At 35.4% G+C, this 17,842-nt stretch overlaps 1 protein-coding gene across 1 annotated transcript; it reads right to left on the bottom strand.

The window, feature by feature from the left end:
* Positions 1-5,498: 5,498 nt before the first annotated feature.
* Positions 5,499-17,542, bottom strand: LOC127959621 (protein APCDD1-like). Its single transcript, XM_052558902.1, has 4 exons — positions 17,135-17,542; positions 8,655-8,838; positions 7,848-8,376; positions 5,499-7,039 (listed from the first exon to the last, which is right to left on the bottom strand). Exons 1-4 carry the CDS (start codon positions 17,193-17,195, stop codon positions 6,269-6,271), a joined length of 1,545 nt encoding a protein of 514 aa, XP_052414862.1. The 5' UTR covers positions 17,196-17,542; the 3' UTR covers positions 5,499-6,268.
* Positions 17,543-17,842: the final 300 nt, after the last annotated feature.

Below are 17,842 nucleotides of genomic sequence, written 5' to 3'. Positions count from 1 at the left end.
TTCGTCAAAGTAATGCCTTCTCCATTGAAAAATTCTAAATCTGGAGAGAAATATGCAACATATACAAGCTAAAACAGTTCAGGACAACATGGACTGACTTTTCACTGGAGTAAGCATTATTATGGATTATGGACATTTTCTTTTTTTATGAACATTCATGAACACTCTTTATTTAATAAGACAATTGATGTACTGGATTTGTGTGGATTGTGATCTTTTTTCAGTTGTTTGGACTCTTATTCTGATGGCACCCATTCACTGCAGAGCATCCATTGGTGAGCAAGTGATGGAGTTCTCCATTTCTCCAAATCTGTTCCGATCTTGAATTGTCTCAGGGGGAGGATTATCAGCCCATTTTTTGCTGAACTAATACTTTAATACATTTTTCGTTACTGTGAATTGTGTGTTTTTAAGTTGTTAATATTTTTAGTAGTGACAACAAAATGCTGTCTGTCAATGGTCTTCCAGATGATTTTTGAGGAGATTTCTGTGTCAACTGCTTTTTTAGAGACTCTTCATATGACTTGAGAAATTGCACTTTTAAAAGTTTTAGTTTTCACTTTGTCAAACATTACAGCTGTGGTTAAAAATGTATAAACCTCTGTTATAGACCTGTGACATCATTAAACTCCACCTCAGATCTACCGCATTGCTTCTGATGTTAACTTACCCACAAGTAGACATGTTCAAGTTACAGAAAATTACAGGACACCTGCAAAAATGTATACATAACTTGCAAAAATAATGTAAAAAAAGATTTAGGAAGTCTGTTCCAGCAGGCTTATAAACTGCACGTATTTGGATTTTACACATTTGACCTTGCAGGACTGCAAACCTCAGTTTGGTCTTTTCTATAAAATGCAGGCCCCCTTATTCTTTTTATTAGATTTTAAAAAAGTACAGAGCAGATGTTGGTCTTTACTTACTAAACAGAAGCATTTTAGTTTCTGTATTCATCTGTATTTACAATAAAGTATTTTTACTGATTAAATAATGCAATACCAAGAACATTTAGAGACATATATAAACAAAGACATTTAAATAAATTGCAACCGTGCATAAATGACTGCGTTTTTCAAATGATAAATGGTTAGTTCAATTAAGCGGTTTTAAATTTTACATTTGTTGTAAATAGCCCAAATGTAACTGTAAATGAAACCGTGTTATTTACACTTTAATGGGAGTTTAGAGTTAAATGGTGATTGTGTATAGGCAAAATTTGTACTATTATTATTATTATTCGCTTTCAAGTCCAACTTGGCTTCTGTAAAGGTAAAGAGTATGTACTGCATCTCAAAAATAAGAACAATAAATGCCTTTTTGTTTGATTGATGACCTGCTGTGAACTTTAAAACAATAAGCTCACTTTGACTACATGAACGGAATGAGGTCAGTCTAAGCAAAATTTGCCCTGGTATTTCGTAAGGATGTAATCTGATCTACTACAGGACCTCACACTTACACTTTGAAAACAGATACCATAGAAAAGACCTTATAGATATGTAATGTCTTTTAATATTTCCTGATGTCAGTGGGTCTAGTGGATGTTGAAGTTTTATTAGACAGCTGTAGCTCATATACTGAGCCTTGTAATGGATGTTTCTAATGGAGCTTGTGAGTGGAGGTCTGTAGTCGAGTATATAAGATGGCAAATATAGCCCTGACGTAACTCTTCTTTGTGAGTTTTAGTGAGTTGAGGCTGTTACTGTACTCTGGAAGACTTTTATGAAGCAACTTGCTTATACTGTACATGCACGGTCTTAAGTGGTAGTATCATTTTGTGGGATGAAATCAGTTTTATGATGGTTTGGAAAGACTACCATCAAATAATGACTCTTATTAATAGTGCAAATGCTTACCATGTGTGAAGAATACTTTTGTAATGAGATACAATAACACTTTTTTTAAGCATCTCTGCTACATCTAAAGCAATGTCAGTTGTCTGGCCGACGGAGGGGATTTTTCGCCGCTGTTAAGTATGGAATGTTATCTTTGTACTTTTATAATTTCTGCATCGAAGGCTGGATTTCATCAGTCTGTTAAAGAAGTTGGTTCACATTGTTTCCTTACTAGGGAATTATGACAAACCCACAAAGATTCTGAGGTTTGGACGCATCGATTTGCTGAAGGAAAACGTTTTACTTTGGCATTGTGTTATTGTACCTTTTTTTTAATTATCAATTCTCAGCCAGAAACATGTTAATCTGCGAATGCATGATTGCAAAATGTAAACTTACTGCCACATATGGATCACTCCACCCCAGTGGACTTTGCATGTCAAGTCTAGTTGATTTGATTCTTTGGTTCATGTTTTTCTGAGCTGCATAGTTTAAAAATAGGCTAAATTAATATGATAACCTATTCAGATGTTTGGGATTGATAAGATTTTTTTTAAGAAGTCTCTTAGCGCACCAAGGCTGCATTTATTTGATAAAAAGAGAGATGTTGACTATTTTAATGCACTTTAAATGTAATTTATTATTGTGATGCAAAACTGATAATGACTCCAGGCTTCAGTGTTCAGTGAAATCCTGAACAGTGAAAAGTAGTGTATCTGCTGTAGAAAATTTTTATTTTACTCTTGCTTTGGCTTTATAGAGTTTCAAAACGTCTCTTGAGTTGTAATGGTTTCATGCTCTCAGCAGCCAGTAATTTCCCACACCATGCACTTTCCAAGTTCGTCCTCTTCTGTAGTGAATTTAACACAGTCTGGGTTTTAGTTCACCTTGCATAGTTTTGTTGGCGGTTTTTGAGGATTTCATGTATTCTAAAACCTTTGAAGTCAACAACAAAAGATATGTTTAAAAGTTGATAAGCCGGATTATTTCGTCACCCTGACTCTGCACGACCCACTAGTTTAGAACGGCGGCTCTAGAGTGTTGTTTCTGATCACAAGAGCCAATGATCAAAGCCACCCATCCCATTAGCAATAATAATTGGAGCAGTAGAGCATGGCGCAAAGACATTGTAACTAGGACACAGTCATGCTGTTATGCTTCGTAACTTTTCATTGAACAGTGCAAAATAGGCCTTGTGTTAAATCTTTTAATAGATTCTTTTGACAAGCAAGAAGCGTGATTACAAGCCAAAGGCTTTTTTTTTTGCAATATGATCTCCCGACAGTTGGCTTTTATTAGTTTTACTGTAACCACAGTCCTCTGAAAATTGTCACTTATTTTTAAGCAGTTTTGCTGGACTTCTACAGTCATCTGCTGTTATTGGCGAACTGTCAGTATGGTGACTTGTTCTCCTGCTCTCTGTTTATTATTTTCAAATTCCCAACTTTCGGATACTCTTGTTACAACCAGAAAGCATTACCTCATGGCACCCAGAGCCACCGTCACAGACACGATTTAATACAAACAATCTGCTGCCTTTTGGATGTGACTCGCTGACTCGCTTTGCCCTCCACGCTCTCTTCCGTTACGTCCCTCGGCCAGCGACCATTATTTCATTACTTTTAACAGAAAAACCACAAACTTTGAGTTGTTTAACAGGAATACGCCTGCAGATGGTTTTAATGATGTAGTTCTAAGATAAGTAAAAAGAAATCAAGTAGAAAGCGGAAGTCTCTTGAGTATTTTGGGTAATGGCTGGCCACATGACAATGCTTATTAAGGCTAAACATTTCAAAATTAAGGGTTATTCCAATTTCTTTTCATTTTTTACTGTTAGGTTTGAACTCTGGATTTGGCTGTTATCAAGTGCAAGTGCAGAGAACATCTGTGATTAATAAGACACAAGACTTTATAGGATTGTCATTGTTGCATACAAGCAGTTTTTTTCCCAACACATAACGCAACAGTGCAGTTTTTTCAATGACTTTGTTCTGTAAGTATTTGTGCCATTCATTTTCTCCATAGGGACTTTTTTAATTGTGACAAGCCATAAAACAAACCACCCATATGTGGGAATCAAACCCATTTTTATGATCCATCTTGATATTTGAAGCCAAAAAAAGTATTTTAAGATAGAATAAAAATGTTAAAGCTATGAAATCTTGTGAATAATGTAAAAAAGAAAAGAAAACACCACATATTATAAAAGTTTATATTAATTATTAGAAAATATTTGGATACATAAAAAAATATATGTATTTCGATAGTGTAGGGAGACTTGATTCATTTAAAGTGTTTCATGGGAGCACTCGGATGTTGTTCTTTTGCTGGAATTTCCATGACAGGATAATAGGTAATGTAGTTATTTACAAAATAATGTGGCTTTTACAGAAGAATATATCCACTTCAGTAAAACATATTGAAAGGTTCACAATGGAGAAAAAAATGGGATTTTGCGATATATCATATCATGTTCAAATCTGAACATGATATGAACAAAGGATTTCATGAGATCATCTGATTATTTCAAAATTGAGACATTCATGCTTATGCATTTAATTAAAGATCAACTTATAAAATGATTACTGTAGATCAGAGTTATTCAAACTCACCTACCTGTGATTTTCTAATGATCCTGAAGACACTGATTAGCATGCTCAGGTGTGTTTGATCAGGGTTGGAGCTAAACTCTGCAGCGCATTGGCCCTCCAGGACAAGATTTGAATAACCCTGCTGTAGATGCTAAAAAAAAACATGACTACAGCAATTGTTTCTTAACCGTATAAGCAAATATCTTTTTTTTTTATCCCAAATTTATTTATTTTATATATTTATTTTTTCTTTTTCTGAAACTATGGCTAGGGTACAATTTTGGTAGGGTCGTGCCATATAACAATCAATATCATGCATTTTTATGTTTGACAGATTCCTTTGGACGTCTTGGAATTTTTTGGCTTCTAGAGATTGCCTCCAGAACAAGGAATCACTCCACTCTGTAAAAACAGAAAATCGCACGCTCTGCTAAACTAAGACTGAATGAGTTGAACACTTCCTGTTCTTCCAAATAAACAGAGGGAGTGAATTGTACACAGAGTTCTGAGAACTTACGCTTCAGATATTGGCGAGCGTGAGCATAATGTGGAAGCCATATGACAGCTCCGATCAAATGTCTTGCACATGTATTCAACATTGGATGTGAATTGAACCATTGTGCAAGACCTCACCAAGCGCCCATAGTCACACACAATACATTTTGTACAGCTCTATATATATATATTTATATATATATATCGCGATTAATCGCATCCAAAATAAAAGTTTGTGTTTACATAATGTGTTTGTGTATTTATTATGTATATATAAAAGCACACACAGACAGTATATATTTAGAAAATATATAAATGTATTTTCATGTATATATTTATATTCTTATCATTTTTATCATGTCAAAATATATTTAAAATATAAACATGACATATTTTATTAAATATATACATGCATGTGTTTGTATTTACATATAATAAAACAAAACAGTACACACACATATATTATGTAAACAAAAACATTTATGGATGCGCTTAATCGTGATCAATCGTTTGACACCACTAATATGTAGATATGTTAATAGAGAATCATTGTTCAAAAAAAGCATCCATGAAGTTTCTTATCAAAATTACTTTAATGGTAGCAATAAATATGTTCACCCTCACCATTATTAGAAGATTAAAGCTACATAAAATGTATTAGTTGGAAAAAATAAGCTAAGTCTCCTTGTCTTGAAGACAGCAGCTCATTAAAAGAATACAGGGTAGTTTATGTTGAATGTAGTCCATAAATGCACTTCAGATCATTTAATTAAGATCAGAATTTTTTTTCTGTTGTTTTTTGGAAATCTTCTTCATTTACAGTTGAAAGGGAATCTGAATGTTTTATCTGTATCTCCCACATCTGGTTTTAAAGCTGAATAATTTCAGTTATAATGACTGTTTTCAAACGGGTTCCTGGAGCACTCCTGCCTCCCGTTGGTCAGTCAAACAGATAGTCCTGCCCCAAATTCACACCATTAGTTGTAGTATTTGAAGTATTTGACATGTAACTGGATGGAATGCAGGCAAATACAGAACATTCAGGTTTTGAATAGATATCCATGTAGCGTTCTTCTGGAGTTCATATGAAGCAACACTCCAAATGACAGACATCAAAAATTAATGTTGATATACTATATGATAAAAGGAAGTTTCTATGTAAAAATTTTGCTTTATGAAAATTTCTTAGATAAAAAAAAAAAAGTGTCATATTTCAGAGCATTTGCAGCAAGCATTTTGTTATAGCACCAAAGAGAACAATCCTCCTCCAGTCTATCAGATTGTACAATGCCCGGAATAAATGGGTCAGAATTTGATCAGTGAATGTGAATGGCACATCATATTTTAGAAAAGATAAATATTCCAGCACCATGCATTTAGAACAGTGAGCAGAAACAACGAAGAGTGCAGTGCATTAGCAGAGCTTATCTTAGGTCCTGTTGAATGATCACTGAAGGAACTGTAGCGTCGCTCCACCCCAACCCTTGTGCTGCATTGCACCATTGGTGTCTGAAAGGATGTTGGTCTTTTTGCAGGTCGATCTGGGCTAGATCCATCCGTGGGCCTTTTCCCATTAAACAACAGGGGGCGCCCTTTATTATCCACCCCCATCTTAAACAGCTCATACTCTTTGTGCGGAAGTCGTATCCCCAATGCGTCGCATCCATTCGTCCAGGTTATGTCTTGCTCGATGCCCGTCTCCCACCCACCCGGCTGCCCACATCTCCCATTGTGCATTGAATTCAGTTCCCGCAGCAGTGCTTGGTCATACAAGATCACTTTTGCTTGTGTTACCTTAAAGACGAGCGCGGTTGCCCCGTGTACTTTAGCGGACTGTCCCACTTTAACATAATGACCTGATGCCAATAGTGTAAAGCTGGGCTGGCGGCACATTGGGTCGTTGTAATGTTGGTAGGTCCCCTCCCAAGTACGTTGCTCCTCGTTGAAAACAAAAAGGCGAGTGAGGAAGAGGGCGGCTGGGTGGGACTCGCAGCGTTGACTCACCCAGTTTCCATTTAGATCCAGAGGAATGGAAGGGGATGGAGGAAGGATGGGTGGATGCTGTTCAGAGGCTCGGTATACCAGGGCGCACACTGGGCATGGGTGGATGTGATGCTGAGAGTAAAAACAAGGGTTTTGTTCATTTTAGGGTTGGTCAATTAAATTTTTATTTTTATTTTGGAAGAACTTAATACTTCTATTCAGCAAAAAATCATTACATTGATCAAAAGTGACATAAAATATATTAAAAAGTTTATAAAAGAAGAAGAAGATCTGGAATCCTAAAAAGATTTTTCCCACTATAAAGAACCTCTTGTGGGTTGTAAATAATAAAGGTTCTTTATTGGCATATATGGTTCCATGAGGAACCGTTTTATCACCTGCAGAAACTTTCAGTTCCACAAAAGATTGTTTACAGTGGGGGAAAAAAGCTTCTTTATTGTATTAAAATGTTATTTACACAAAAATTGCTCTTTTAAGAACTGTTCCCTAAAAGGTTCTTTAGGAAACCAAAAATGGTTCTTCTGTGGAATCATTGTGAAAACTTCCATTCGGAAACTCTATTTTTGAGAGTTTATGGATGATAAAGTTCTTTGAGGAACCTAAAATGTTTTTTCTATGGCATGGGTCCCTAGTCCTGTTCCTGGTGATCTACTTTCCCACAAAGTTCAGCTCCAACCCTGATCAAACCCAACTGAATTAGCTGAGATCTTCAGCACTCAATAATTACAGACGGGTGTGTTTGATCAGAGTTGGAACTGAACGCTTGGATTAGGCACCCATGTTTTATGGCATTGCTTCGAAATCCCCATTTTAGAACCTTTATTTTCAAGAATGTAGACATTGAATACGGTCAGCATTTTATCGTAGCAATCCTAAGCCAATTTTTAAGCAAAACATAATTGGTAGTCGTAACTCTCACCATAGCATTCTGCAGAGGCTCCTGATAACCAGTTGGTCTGTGGTGCACCCTTTCGTTCCAGTCTGTGTGCACATCCCCTAAGAACAGCTCCTGAGTCGGCCTGCTGTGCGGATGGTGATGGTTCTCCACCCGCAGCAACTCCAGTTCCATCATGGAGAACCCAAGAGCACCCAAGCAGTCTTTCTCTGCTTTGGCATTGAAGAGTTCATAGAAGCGATGAGGCACCAGGTGTCCTCCAGATTTGAGCCCCAGGCAGGAAGAGGGCAGGCGGGTAGAGAGATGATGAACGGCCTTCTGACTGTGAATGACCAATCCTACTTTATGGAGGTGGTGCTCTGCTTCAGTGGCTCCATGGGTGATCCATGATGCCTGGCGTAGCCGCAATTTACCCCTGATTACAAGAGAGTAAGTTGGGATGTGGCACTCGCTGTCAGAGTAATAATGCTGGACGGCCCTGAAGAGACGTGTGGGGCTTTGGTAAAATATGTAAGATCGAGTGAGGAATTCTGGGCCAGGTCGCACTTCACATCTGAGAAGAAATGAACAATATTAAATGTCAAAAAGTCAGTTAATATAACAGTTGCGGACAATTTTAATTCCACAATGTGGTGCATTTTCAATTGATGGGTATTCAATTAAACAAAATGAATTTTAACTATTTTAAATGTCACTTGGCTTGTTGCTTCACAGGCTTCAGTTTCAGAGTAGGTTTCTCAACACTGATAATATGCACTGACAAATCGTTCATAATGAGACCTTGATTTTGGATTGAAACATAAATTGGATTAGGTGGAACAGGTCTGTTACCTGCTTGACACCCAGTGGCCCTCCAGTTTGGGTGGTGTGGTGGCTGTGATTGTTGCTTCGTTCTGTAGATGGCGTAGCTGAGTCTGGCACTGTGGCTCCCAAAACAGTCTTGTGCTGAGATTGGCATGGGGTACAAGTGGAGCGGTGGGCACTTCCCACAGCTTACTGCCCCTTACAAACAAAACTGAGGAGAGACAGGGAAATTATCATTCTGTATGTATGTTAATGCAGACATAATTTATATTTTGCGAAGAGAAAAAGCTGTTTTGTAAGAACTAATCCATCAAGGCACTTTTAGCTTCAAACTGTCACTTCCTGCCAAAATATGAGTAATAATAATGCTTCCAGTGAAAAAGTCTATCCTGTTTTGCTCTCACATCAAAATCCACTGACATATTTCTCTCCTAATTCATATGAGATGACTTATTAATTGGAAAAAAAACACTGGTTTGAAAAATGCCTTAATGAATTAATAGTCTCAATTAACAGTTTATGTGGATTGTTGTTAAGTTACCAACATATTAAATCCATAGGGCTTCGTTGAAATCATTCCAGAAGGTATAAGTTTGCAATAACGTGCTGATCTCTTTTCTTGACTCTGGCGCCACATTTACGAATAAATTAAATCTTTAAAAACCTTAGACACTTCAAAAAGTGGTACCTCCAGCAATAAAAAAAATTAAATGAAACCTCCAAGAGGAGCATTTTACTTGATGGTCTTTTATGGTCCACAAACAGGATTTTGCTAAACTGGAAGTGGTTGAAGGATTTTGCATTTCTGTAATTTTCCGTGTAATGAAACGTGATGAGGTCTATTAGAGCCATATATAGATCCCAATCCTGCTCTGACCACGATTTGTGGTGAGGGGCGGGAGGCCAGAGGTTTGGCATGTCACTTCAATCAGACACCATCTTCAAGGGAATGGGAAGGGATATGTGGCACTGGCCAATGAAAATAAAAAATCTTGACATTTTTTTTTTAAACAGACAGAAAAGCAAACATGATTTCCAGCTCATGAGGAGTGAGATTTGTTAACATGGCACTGGACATCTTTGTTTGATTGGTAAATATCCTTGCCGTTGGCCTCACCACAGAGCTGTTCTTGAGTAAGAACATTTTAGATATATGGTGAAGTAAACCTCATTAGCAGAGGGAGAACTTTGGGAAGTTACATGCTGAGAAGTGCTTCACTATATGTGTACACAAAAACATGAGCTCTACTATCAAAAAGAAAAAACTTTATTTGGGACTTAATTTACTCTTGTGGCAAATGTCAAATAATTATTCCAAATACAAACATGCTAAATAACATGTAAGTCACATTTTACCCTGAAATCAAAATAAAATGAAGCCTATTTTAGAACAAATAGGATTTTTTATTTGACCGTTCATGACAGTTTATTTTGAGAATAATAAAGTACATTTCCTTGCAAAACTTAGGAAATACTTTAATGATAATTTAGAGGTGTGAGGTTTTTAATTTAATTAAAAAATCAAATACTTAAAAAAAGAAATAATTTCAATATGCACTACCATTCAGAAGTTTGGGGACAGAATGTTTTTTTAAAAGATTTCAAAAGAAGTCTCTTACGAATAATTGAATAAGAACACCATTTATTCAAAATAGAATTATTATTTTTTTAACATTATAAATGCCTTTACTGTCACGTTTAAGCAATTTAATGCATTCTTGCTGAATAAAAGTATTTTGCAAATCATATTTAAGTATTATTTAAAAGTATTATTACTAGAAAACACTTATGAATGTAGGGTTATGTATCTTTGCTCCCTGTTCTTTTGATTTGAAGTCAAATATATCACCATGTATTAATTTATAGTTTTTTTATCAGTTCGATGGAACTTATAATCAGATAAAACTTCTCTCAGAGAAGCACTTAATAAAAAAAAGCTTTTATTCACATTTGTTAACTGTAGCCCTTAAATTTCTCTGATTGCATAATTACAGAGCATTTATTGAGCATGTCAGGCTGGGTCTAGTTGTTTGCCCTAAAGAAGGGAATTATTTCCTCATGCTGTTTGGGAGGGATCCAGGCTCTGCTTTTTAAAGTTTTTTTCCCCATAGTATAGAGCCAATGTGAAAGCATAAAGCAGACTTGTTGTTCATGATAACAATAAAGTGATAATGCTAGATAGAGTTAGCATGTGCTTTTCAGCAACCTGTTTACGGTTGTTTTGATGGTTCAGCAGCCTCTAATCAAGTTGAGGTTCTCTTGTATGTTTTTTTATTCAATGCAGGCCTGTTTTATGTTAGCCTACAATCTGCATGTGGATTAGAAATAGGCCTATATAACTTCTGGGCTGTTCACACTTGAAATTGTAAGCTAGGGTCATTTTCAGCCTAGTTTTTTTTTTTTACATTTAATGTTTTAATACTTTACTGTCAGATTTTGTAAGAAGGCATGTTTCTAAAATAATATTTGCGTTTGCCCCTTTTTGACCATTTCAAAGGCTTCTCTCAGAGTTCAGGGCTCATGAATATTTAATGAGTCAGGCATTCTTCCGTTTATGATTGGTTACCTGTTGCAAAACCTCTGGATTAAAGTAAATTTTCAAAGTTTGAATGCTGCTGTTATTACCATTTAAAAATTAAAAGTGCTCAAACTGTCTGTAAACGTCATTTTTACACTTTTTAATTCCTCTAATCGCCGAAAGATATTGTATTTTTCGTTAGAATTTTTTATATTACGCTCCTGTATTTGCATAACGGTCGCTTTCGCTAATGTTTGGAAAAAATCACCCATACATGAAAATTAATGACTTTGGAATACTTTTCACGGTGAGTTATCGACTATTTAAATATGTGTGTGTGTGTGTGTGTGAGAGAGAGAGAGAGAGAGAGAGAGACGCCCATTTAATTGGTTAATAGGAGCGCTGAAGTTGTGTTGTGTTGGGTTATATAACTAGCTCTCGTAGACATTGTGTATATTTTGTGAGGATTTCACAGTGAGCTCCTATCTGTGTTATAATCTCACTCTCTTTCTCTTTCTCTTATCTTTCTACCTCCCTTATAAATGGCACAGAAGCGCTGTGCGTCACAGTCAACGCGGCAGTGCGTGATATTGAGCAGCAGAGGGCGCTGTGGTAGAATGTGTGTGGTCTCTTTGCTTAGAGCCAATTCCCTTTAGTGTGAGCCAAAGTAAACTACCTGTCCTAATATTCCAACCATTCAACACCCCCAGACACACACACACTGGAGACATTGATTTATAGAAGAAGTGAGGCTAGCAAAAGTACCTCTGTCGGTTTCATGTATTTGTTTTTATTTGTCATTTCAATTTGGACAGCTTCTCTCTCAACCCTAATGCGTCATTACTGAAGAGTGGACAAAAATAAAATATCCCCTTCCTCTCTACCACTGTTCCTCCTGCCATTTTCTATTGCCTATTTAATATATTGTGAATGAAAATGAGCCTGTGAGAGAAACAGCTTCAATTTTGATCCCTCATTCAATAAAACATTAAAAACATGTTATTCCAAAGGACAAAAACGTCTATTTAAAAGTCCAAAATATTGAACAGACTGTACACATGGCTTCATTACCAGTGTTATTTTAATATCAATCATATTCATTTTTTGTGTCAATTTTTTTTTTTATTTAATTTAATTTTTTTAGTTTTCATTTTAAATTTCATCACTTCTAAACCTTCTTTTTTTCTGTTCTCATTTAAATTATAGTTGAATATATATAATTTTTTGTCAAGTTTTAACAGTGTTTTAATTATTTAGGCTAATACTTCAACGTAAACTGAACATTTTAAGTTGTATAAATCACTTAAATAAGTGAAAATGCTTCTGTTTTGCATTATTTTTAATTTAATAATTTTTTTAGGGTAATTGTTTGAAAAGTCAAACTGAAAAAAAATCATATTTATTTACTAATTATACTATTTGAATAAATACTAGTTAATTAATAGTAAATACTAATAATTTCGCATTTTACTTGTATTTTAGCCTCGCTTATAGTATCTTGTTTTAACAAAATTTCTTCATTTTACATTATACATTTATTTTACATTTTCAAAATCTATAAGCGTTCATTTATTTCCAAGTAAAAAAAAAATTCCTAAGTGTTCTCAGACATTTGAATCATACTGTGTATATAAATATGTTAATAATTCAGAACCACTGCATATATCAAAGCCCCATAGTATCACCATCTGATACCATCATCACTGTACAGTATTCCCACATGCATGAAATGACCCCTTTTCAGTGTTGAACTGCCTTTGTGCCGCTCATCCGCCTCTCTCTCCCATCGGCCCCTGCTTTGATAACTGCTCCCTGATGAAAAAAAACTCCCATTTACACCTCATTTACTTTGGATAGAGCTCAGATTCCTTGCTTTCTCTCCCTCTGTCACAATCTTTTTGTCTGATGAAGTACAGTTACCAAAAGGTAAAGTTTCATATAAAGAGTCAAGTCTGCATGTATGTGCATGCATATAAGTGCTAGGGGCAACAAAGGTGTGTGAACGCTTATGTTCATGTGCATATGTTTATGAAAAGGGTAGGAGAATGTGTTTGTCTGATGATACGTGCAAGTGAATGTGAATACGATTTGTGTACAGAGCACATATATCTCCATCTGTGTAAGAAATGGTGGGTGTATGTGGGCTTTTTTTCCCCAGAATTTTTCTCATCACTCAACTTCCTTACAGTTCTGTAGCATTGTTGTCTTTTCATGAACGTTAAACCTGCTTAATCTAGCAGTTGTTTTCATTTAGATAAGGGATTATGAGAAAGTTTCTCCCTCAAAGTAACAGTTACCCCTAGGGTTAACTCAACTTCACTGATAGTGACTAACCAGCAGAGCTCTGGTTTTTTATTTTGTAGTTCTGTTAGGTATTTGGATCTAGTTATTGCAATATCCTGCTAGCCTAATCTCAAACAACAAGTATTTGGTTATTAATTGAGTGTTAAGGCAAATTATGTCAGAAATGCAGTTAACTTTACGAAATTCTGACCTTGATCTGAACACAACTTTCGATAGATCTTAAAAAGGTATTGTGTTACACTTACTTTAACTTCAAGTAAATGTCATGCCAAGTTCCACCCTAATAAAAAACTGCATTATTTCAGTGATATTTAATAATTTCATCTAATATCACTTTGACATGTATGATGGTATGAATTTTTTTTAGCCCAGTCTCAGGAAAATGCATATAAATAGTACGCCAAATGAAAACTAAAACTCGTGGTATTGATAAGCAAAAATGGACTTTGTCATTCTTATGATATGCACGTGTTTGGGGTGCAGTTTTCACACGTATATGATACAAAATTTGTTGGCATGCATATGATATGCAGTTTTTGCGTGCATATGATACGCATCTACCCCAAAACCCAAATCCCCATTGTGTATAGCATATACACACCAAAGTCAATTTTTGCATATTAATACCACAACTTTTTGTTTTTATTTACTATTTATATGCACTGAATATAATGCTATTGAAAGTCTCTTATGCTTGCTATTATATGTTTGTTGTTTGATCAAGAATAAAGTAAAACAGTGGTAATATGAAATATTATTACAATTTAAAATAACTGTTTTCTATTTGAATACATTTTAAAATGTAATTTATTCCTGTGATGAAAGCTAAACTTTCAGCATCATAACTTGAATCTTCAGTATCTCATGATCTTTTAGAAATCATTGTAATATGCTGATTTTCTGCTCAATAAACATTTTCTATCATCATTAATGTTAACCGCAGTTGCGTTGCTTAATATTTCTGTGGAAAAGAAGATTAAATTTGGTCAAGATTGAAAAAAGCTTGAAAAAAAAAAATAGGCCAGAAGTCCTTTATTTGAAATAGAAGTCATCTGTACAATTATAAATATCTTTTACTTTTGTACTGTTACTTTTGATAAATTTAAAGCATCCCTTCTATTATCGTGTTAATTTCTTTATTTTATAAATTAAGAATTTAGAAATGTGTAATTTAGAAATGTATCTAAATTAAAATCTTAACTCAAACTTTTAAATAGCATTGTATATTATACATGTCATGTACATATATGGGATATGTTATGTCAAAATGTGAAAAAAACAACTTTTTTTTTTTTTTTTTTTTTGTTCACCAACATTAGTCAACCATATGCAGTAATCCAACCTGTTACTGACTACATACCAAATCAGTTAACGAGACAGTAACTGATCTGATCTAATGCTCCTAGCTGATTGATGATTTTGAAACGTTGTGCATCAGTGAAAGTCTCTCTGACAAGCACTGGGCCTCCTTTTATCTAAATAACTGACAGCCTCTCTCTCATGTCATCTGCTTATGAATATTTGTCATGCATCTGAAAGCAGACATATATTTTTTTAAACGGTGGAATGAGAGGATCAGACAATGCCAAACAGCTGGAAAAATTATGGTGGTGATTCCTTGTAATGCTGGAAAGCCTTCATACTTTTTTAATCAATGTTGAGGCGTAACTTCTTGTAAAATCACCTTGTGAAAAATAATTTTCAACTTTAAATCGAAGTAGACAAAGTATAACAGCCAACTACAATACATCGTTACTTTAAGCATCTGTTTTGACAGATTACACAAGCGCATGGGTATGATATTAATCATTTTCGCAGATTTAATTCCGCTGTTTGATGAAAGAAGCCCATGTTTTGTAAGAAAAGAGAAAGTACAGGCACACAAATGCACACAAACTGACCTCTGAGGTCATGGGTAACTGCCATGACTCATTGGGGGTGGGTGTAATTGCGCCAGTCTTTCCCTCTCTCTTGTTCTGTAGGCGGCCTGATAGTGAGAACAGAAGCCTATTGCTTTCTTCATCACCCTAACCATCCCTGACTGAAAGCAACGGGAGGGTAGAAGGAAAACAGCAACTAAATGGCATACAAACAGAAGGGGTCGTTAATGGCGCTGGCCTGTTACTCTAATCATTATTTTAATGATGGCATTAGTTCCACAGCTGTGATCTGCTTTCACAGGAAACAATGGCCTCCTCTAAGGCCCTGCTAACTTTAAAAGAGCCTGGAACAGACGGGGCCCGTGGAGGAGACTGACAGGTGAAAAAGAGCGGTGCATGGGGATAGGTGAGAGTAAGATCACAGTGTCGAGCCAAACTCCTTGCTATTTATATTTAAAGCTCTTTCAACTTCACCTGACTAACTTACAGTGATTTTCCTGGAGTACAAGCCAAATTTCTGTTACTTGTGCACTCTTAAAAATGAAAGTTATAACCTTATGCCATTGGAGAACCTTTTAGAGTTCCTAAACTGACATTTATTATTTGTTTCATTAGAAAACCATCTGTGTGGTGCTTTAAAGAAGCGAGGAACTGACATGCTGATCTGAAGAACCTATAAATGTAACATCAAGAACTTTTTTCATCTCAAAATAACTTCGTAGACCATACATATAGCGTAAATGCAGTAGTTGATGAGGTGCTGCACATTTTTTATTTATTTTTTTAAGAATATGGGCTTCAAAAATGTGAATTCAAACATTCTAAATTTATGATTTGATTATGTCATTTGCATACAAACCAGAAGAATTTTTTGAAGCATGTTTTATGCATGCACAAATGTTCCACCAACTTCAGCTTAAGTATTCAGAAAGGGTGTAAGTGTGAGTTGCATGTGTTTCTTTTAACAATTTTAAGTTTAGTTTTGTCACAGGTTTTATTAAGGTTAATTAAAGCTGGAATTACCTCTAAAACTTTCCTTCAGAGATGTTTGTCATCCTTTAGATCTTAATTACTCTTAAGAAATACAGACAAAAAATACAGAAGAAATTGCTCAGACATGTTGGTCTCGATAATGGAGGTGCTTTGCTTGGCAGCTCTCATACTTTCACATAATAACAATAAGCCATTCTTAAACTAGCTTATACTTAAGATTCTCATAATTCATGTGATTATTTGCATTTACATAAATACCATAAGACATATGAATTCAAATGTACCGTAAAACTTAATCATAGGTATGTTTCTGATTTATAATGATTGTTTTGCCTGGTTGGATCTGTGATAAATGCAGGCTGTACAAGTATGATAAAAATGAAGGTCCTTCAGGTTCAGCAAAACTTTTTTGGCTGAATAGTTTTTTGAGTTGCTATATGGTGATTTTTAATTAATGAAGTTAATGCAGTTGAATTGTACGTTCTTCAGATAAGCAAATTTGGTTTCTCCACAACGGTGGTTCTCAGTCCTTGTTCTAAAGAACTGCACATTTTGGATATCTCGCTTATTTAACTCACCCAAATTATATCATAGTTTTAGAGGATAAAAAGCACATTGTATGACTCTTTTTTTTTTTTTTGCATCAAAATATTAAAAACATTTTATGATTCTAATGTATCAGGCATATATGATCACGCACTTTCATGATTTTTTTATTTTTATTAAATTATGTATTACTATTTTAAATAGTGTCTTGAAATGCTTCATTTAGAATGACCTAGAGAAAGAGTATAGAAGACAAGTTAACTAACCTTGCATGAGAAAAACCATCCAAGTTGTATTCAACAGGTGAATAAGTCTCTCCCCAGCCATGATCAGGTTGAAGTCTCCAAATCACTTTGCAATAAATGTAGGGTTAAAAAGAAAAAGCTTTGGAAATGCTCCTTTCCTGAATGTTCACATCAATGAGAGTGTGTCAGATGAGAGATTACCAGCTATGCAGATCAATTTAATCCACTTAATCCATGTTTAATCTTCAAACGTGAAGTTTTCCATTCATGGTAGCACTCATTGACTGAGTTTGCAAGATCTCCTTTCTCGATGGTGCTTGAAAGTCCGTCCCTTGTTGATTCTGTGCTCTCTCTGGTGATGATAAACCTGTGTGGTGCTTGTAAGAGTCTGTCTTTGAGTTACTCAGTTGAGAGGAGCTAGAGAGTGGAGTGAGACTCTGAGAGGGAGGGAAGGAGAGAGAGAAAAGAGGAGGGAACTTGTATCCTCCCAGCATTAACCCTCTGGGGAGCACTCAGGGTAAGGTGCAAAAGGGCACAATCAAAGCCAGCAAGTTGAGAAACCTGCTCACATTAGATTAAACATAAATGTGTTAATCAAACACACACACCAATATATAAACACAGTTTGACAGATGCAAAGTAAGCAGAAGGTTTCCTGCATTAACTTTGTAATGCTTTAAATCTTTTCTCCCTTTACCTCATATACACATATTCTATGGGCATAGTAGG

This window comes from Carassius gibelio, chromosome B6, assembly GCF_023724105.1.
Source record: "Carassius gibelio isolate Cgi1373 ecotype wild population from Czech Republic chromosome B6, carGib1.2-hapl.c, whole genome shotgun sequence".
Taxonomy (NCBI): Eukaryota; Metazoa; Chordata; class Actinopteri; order Cypriniformes; family Cyprinidae; genus Carassius; species Carassius gibelio.
This window is presented reverse-complemented; position numbering and strand designations above follow the sequence as displayed.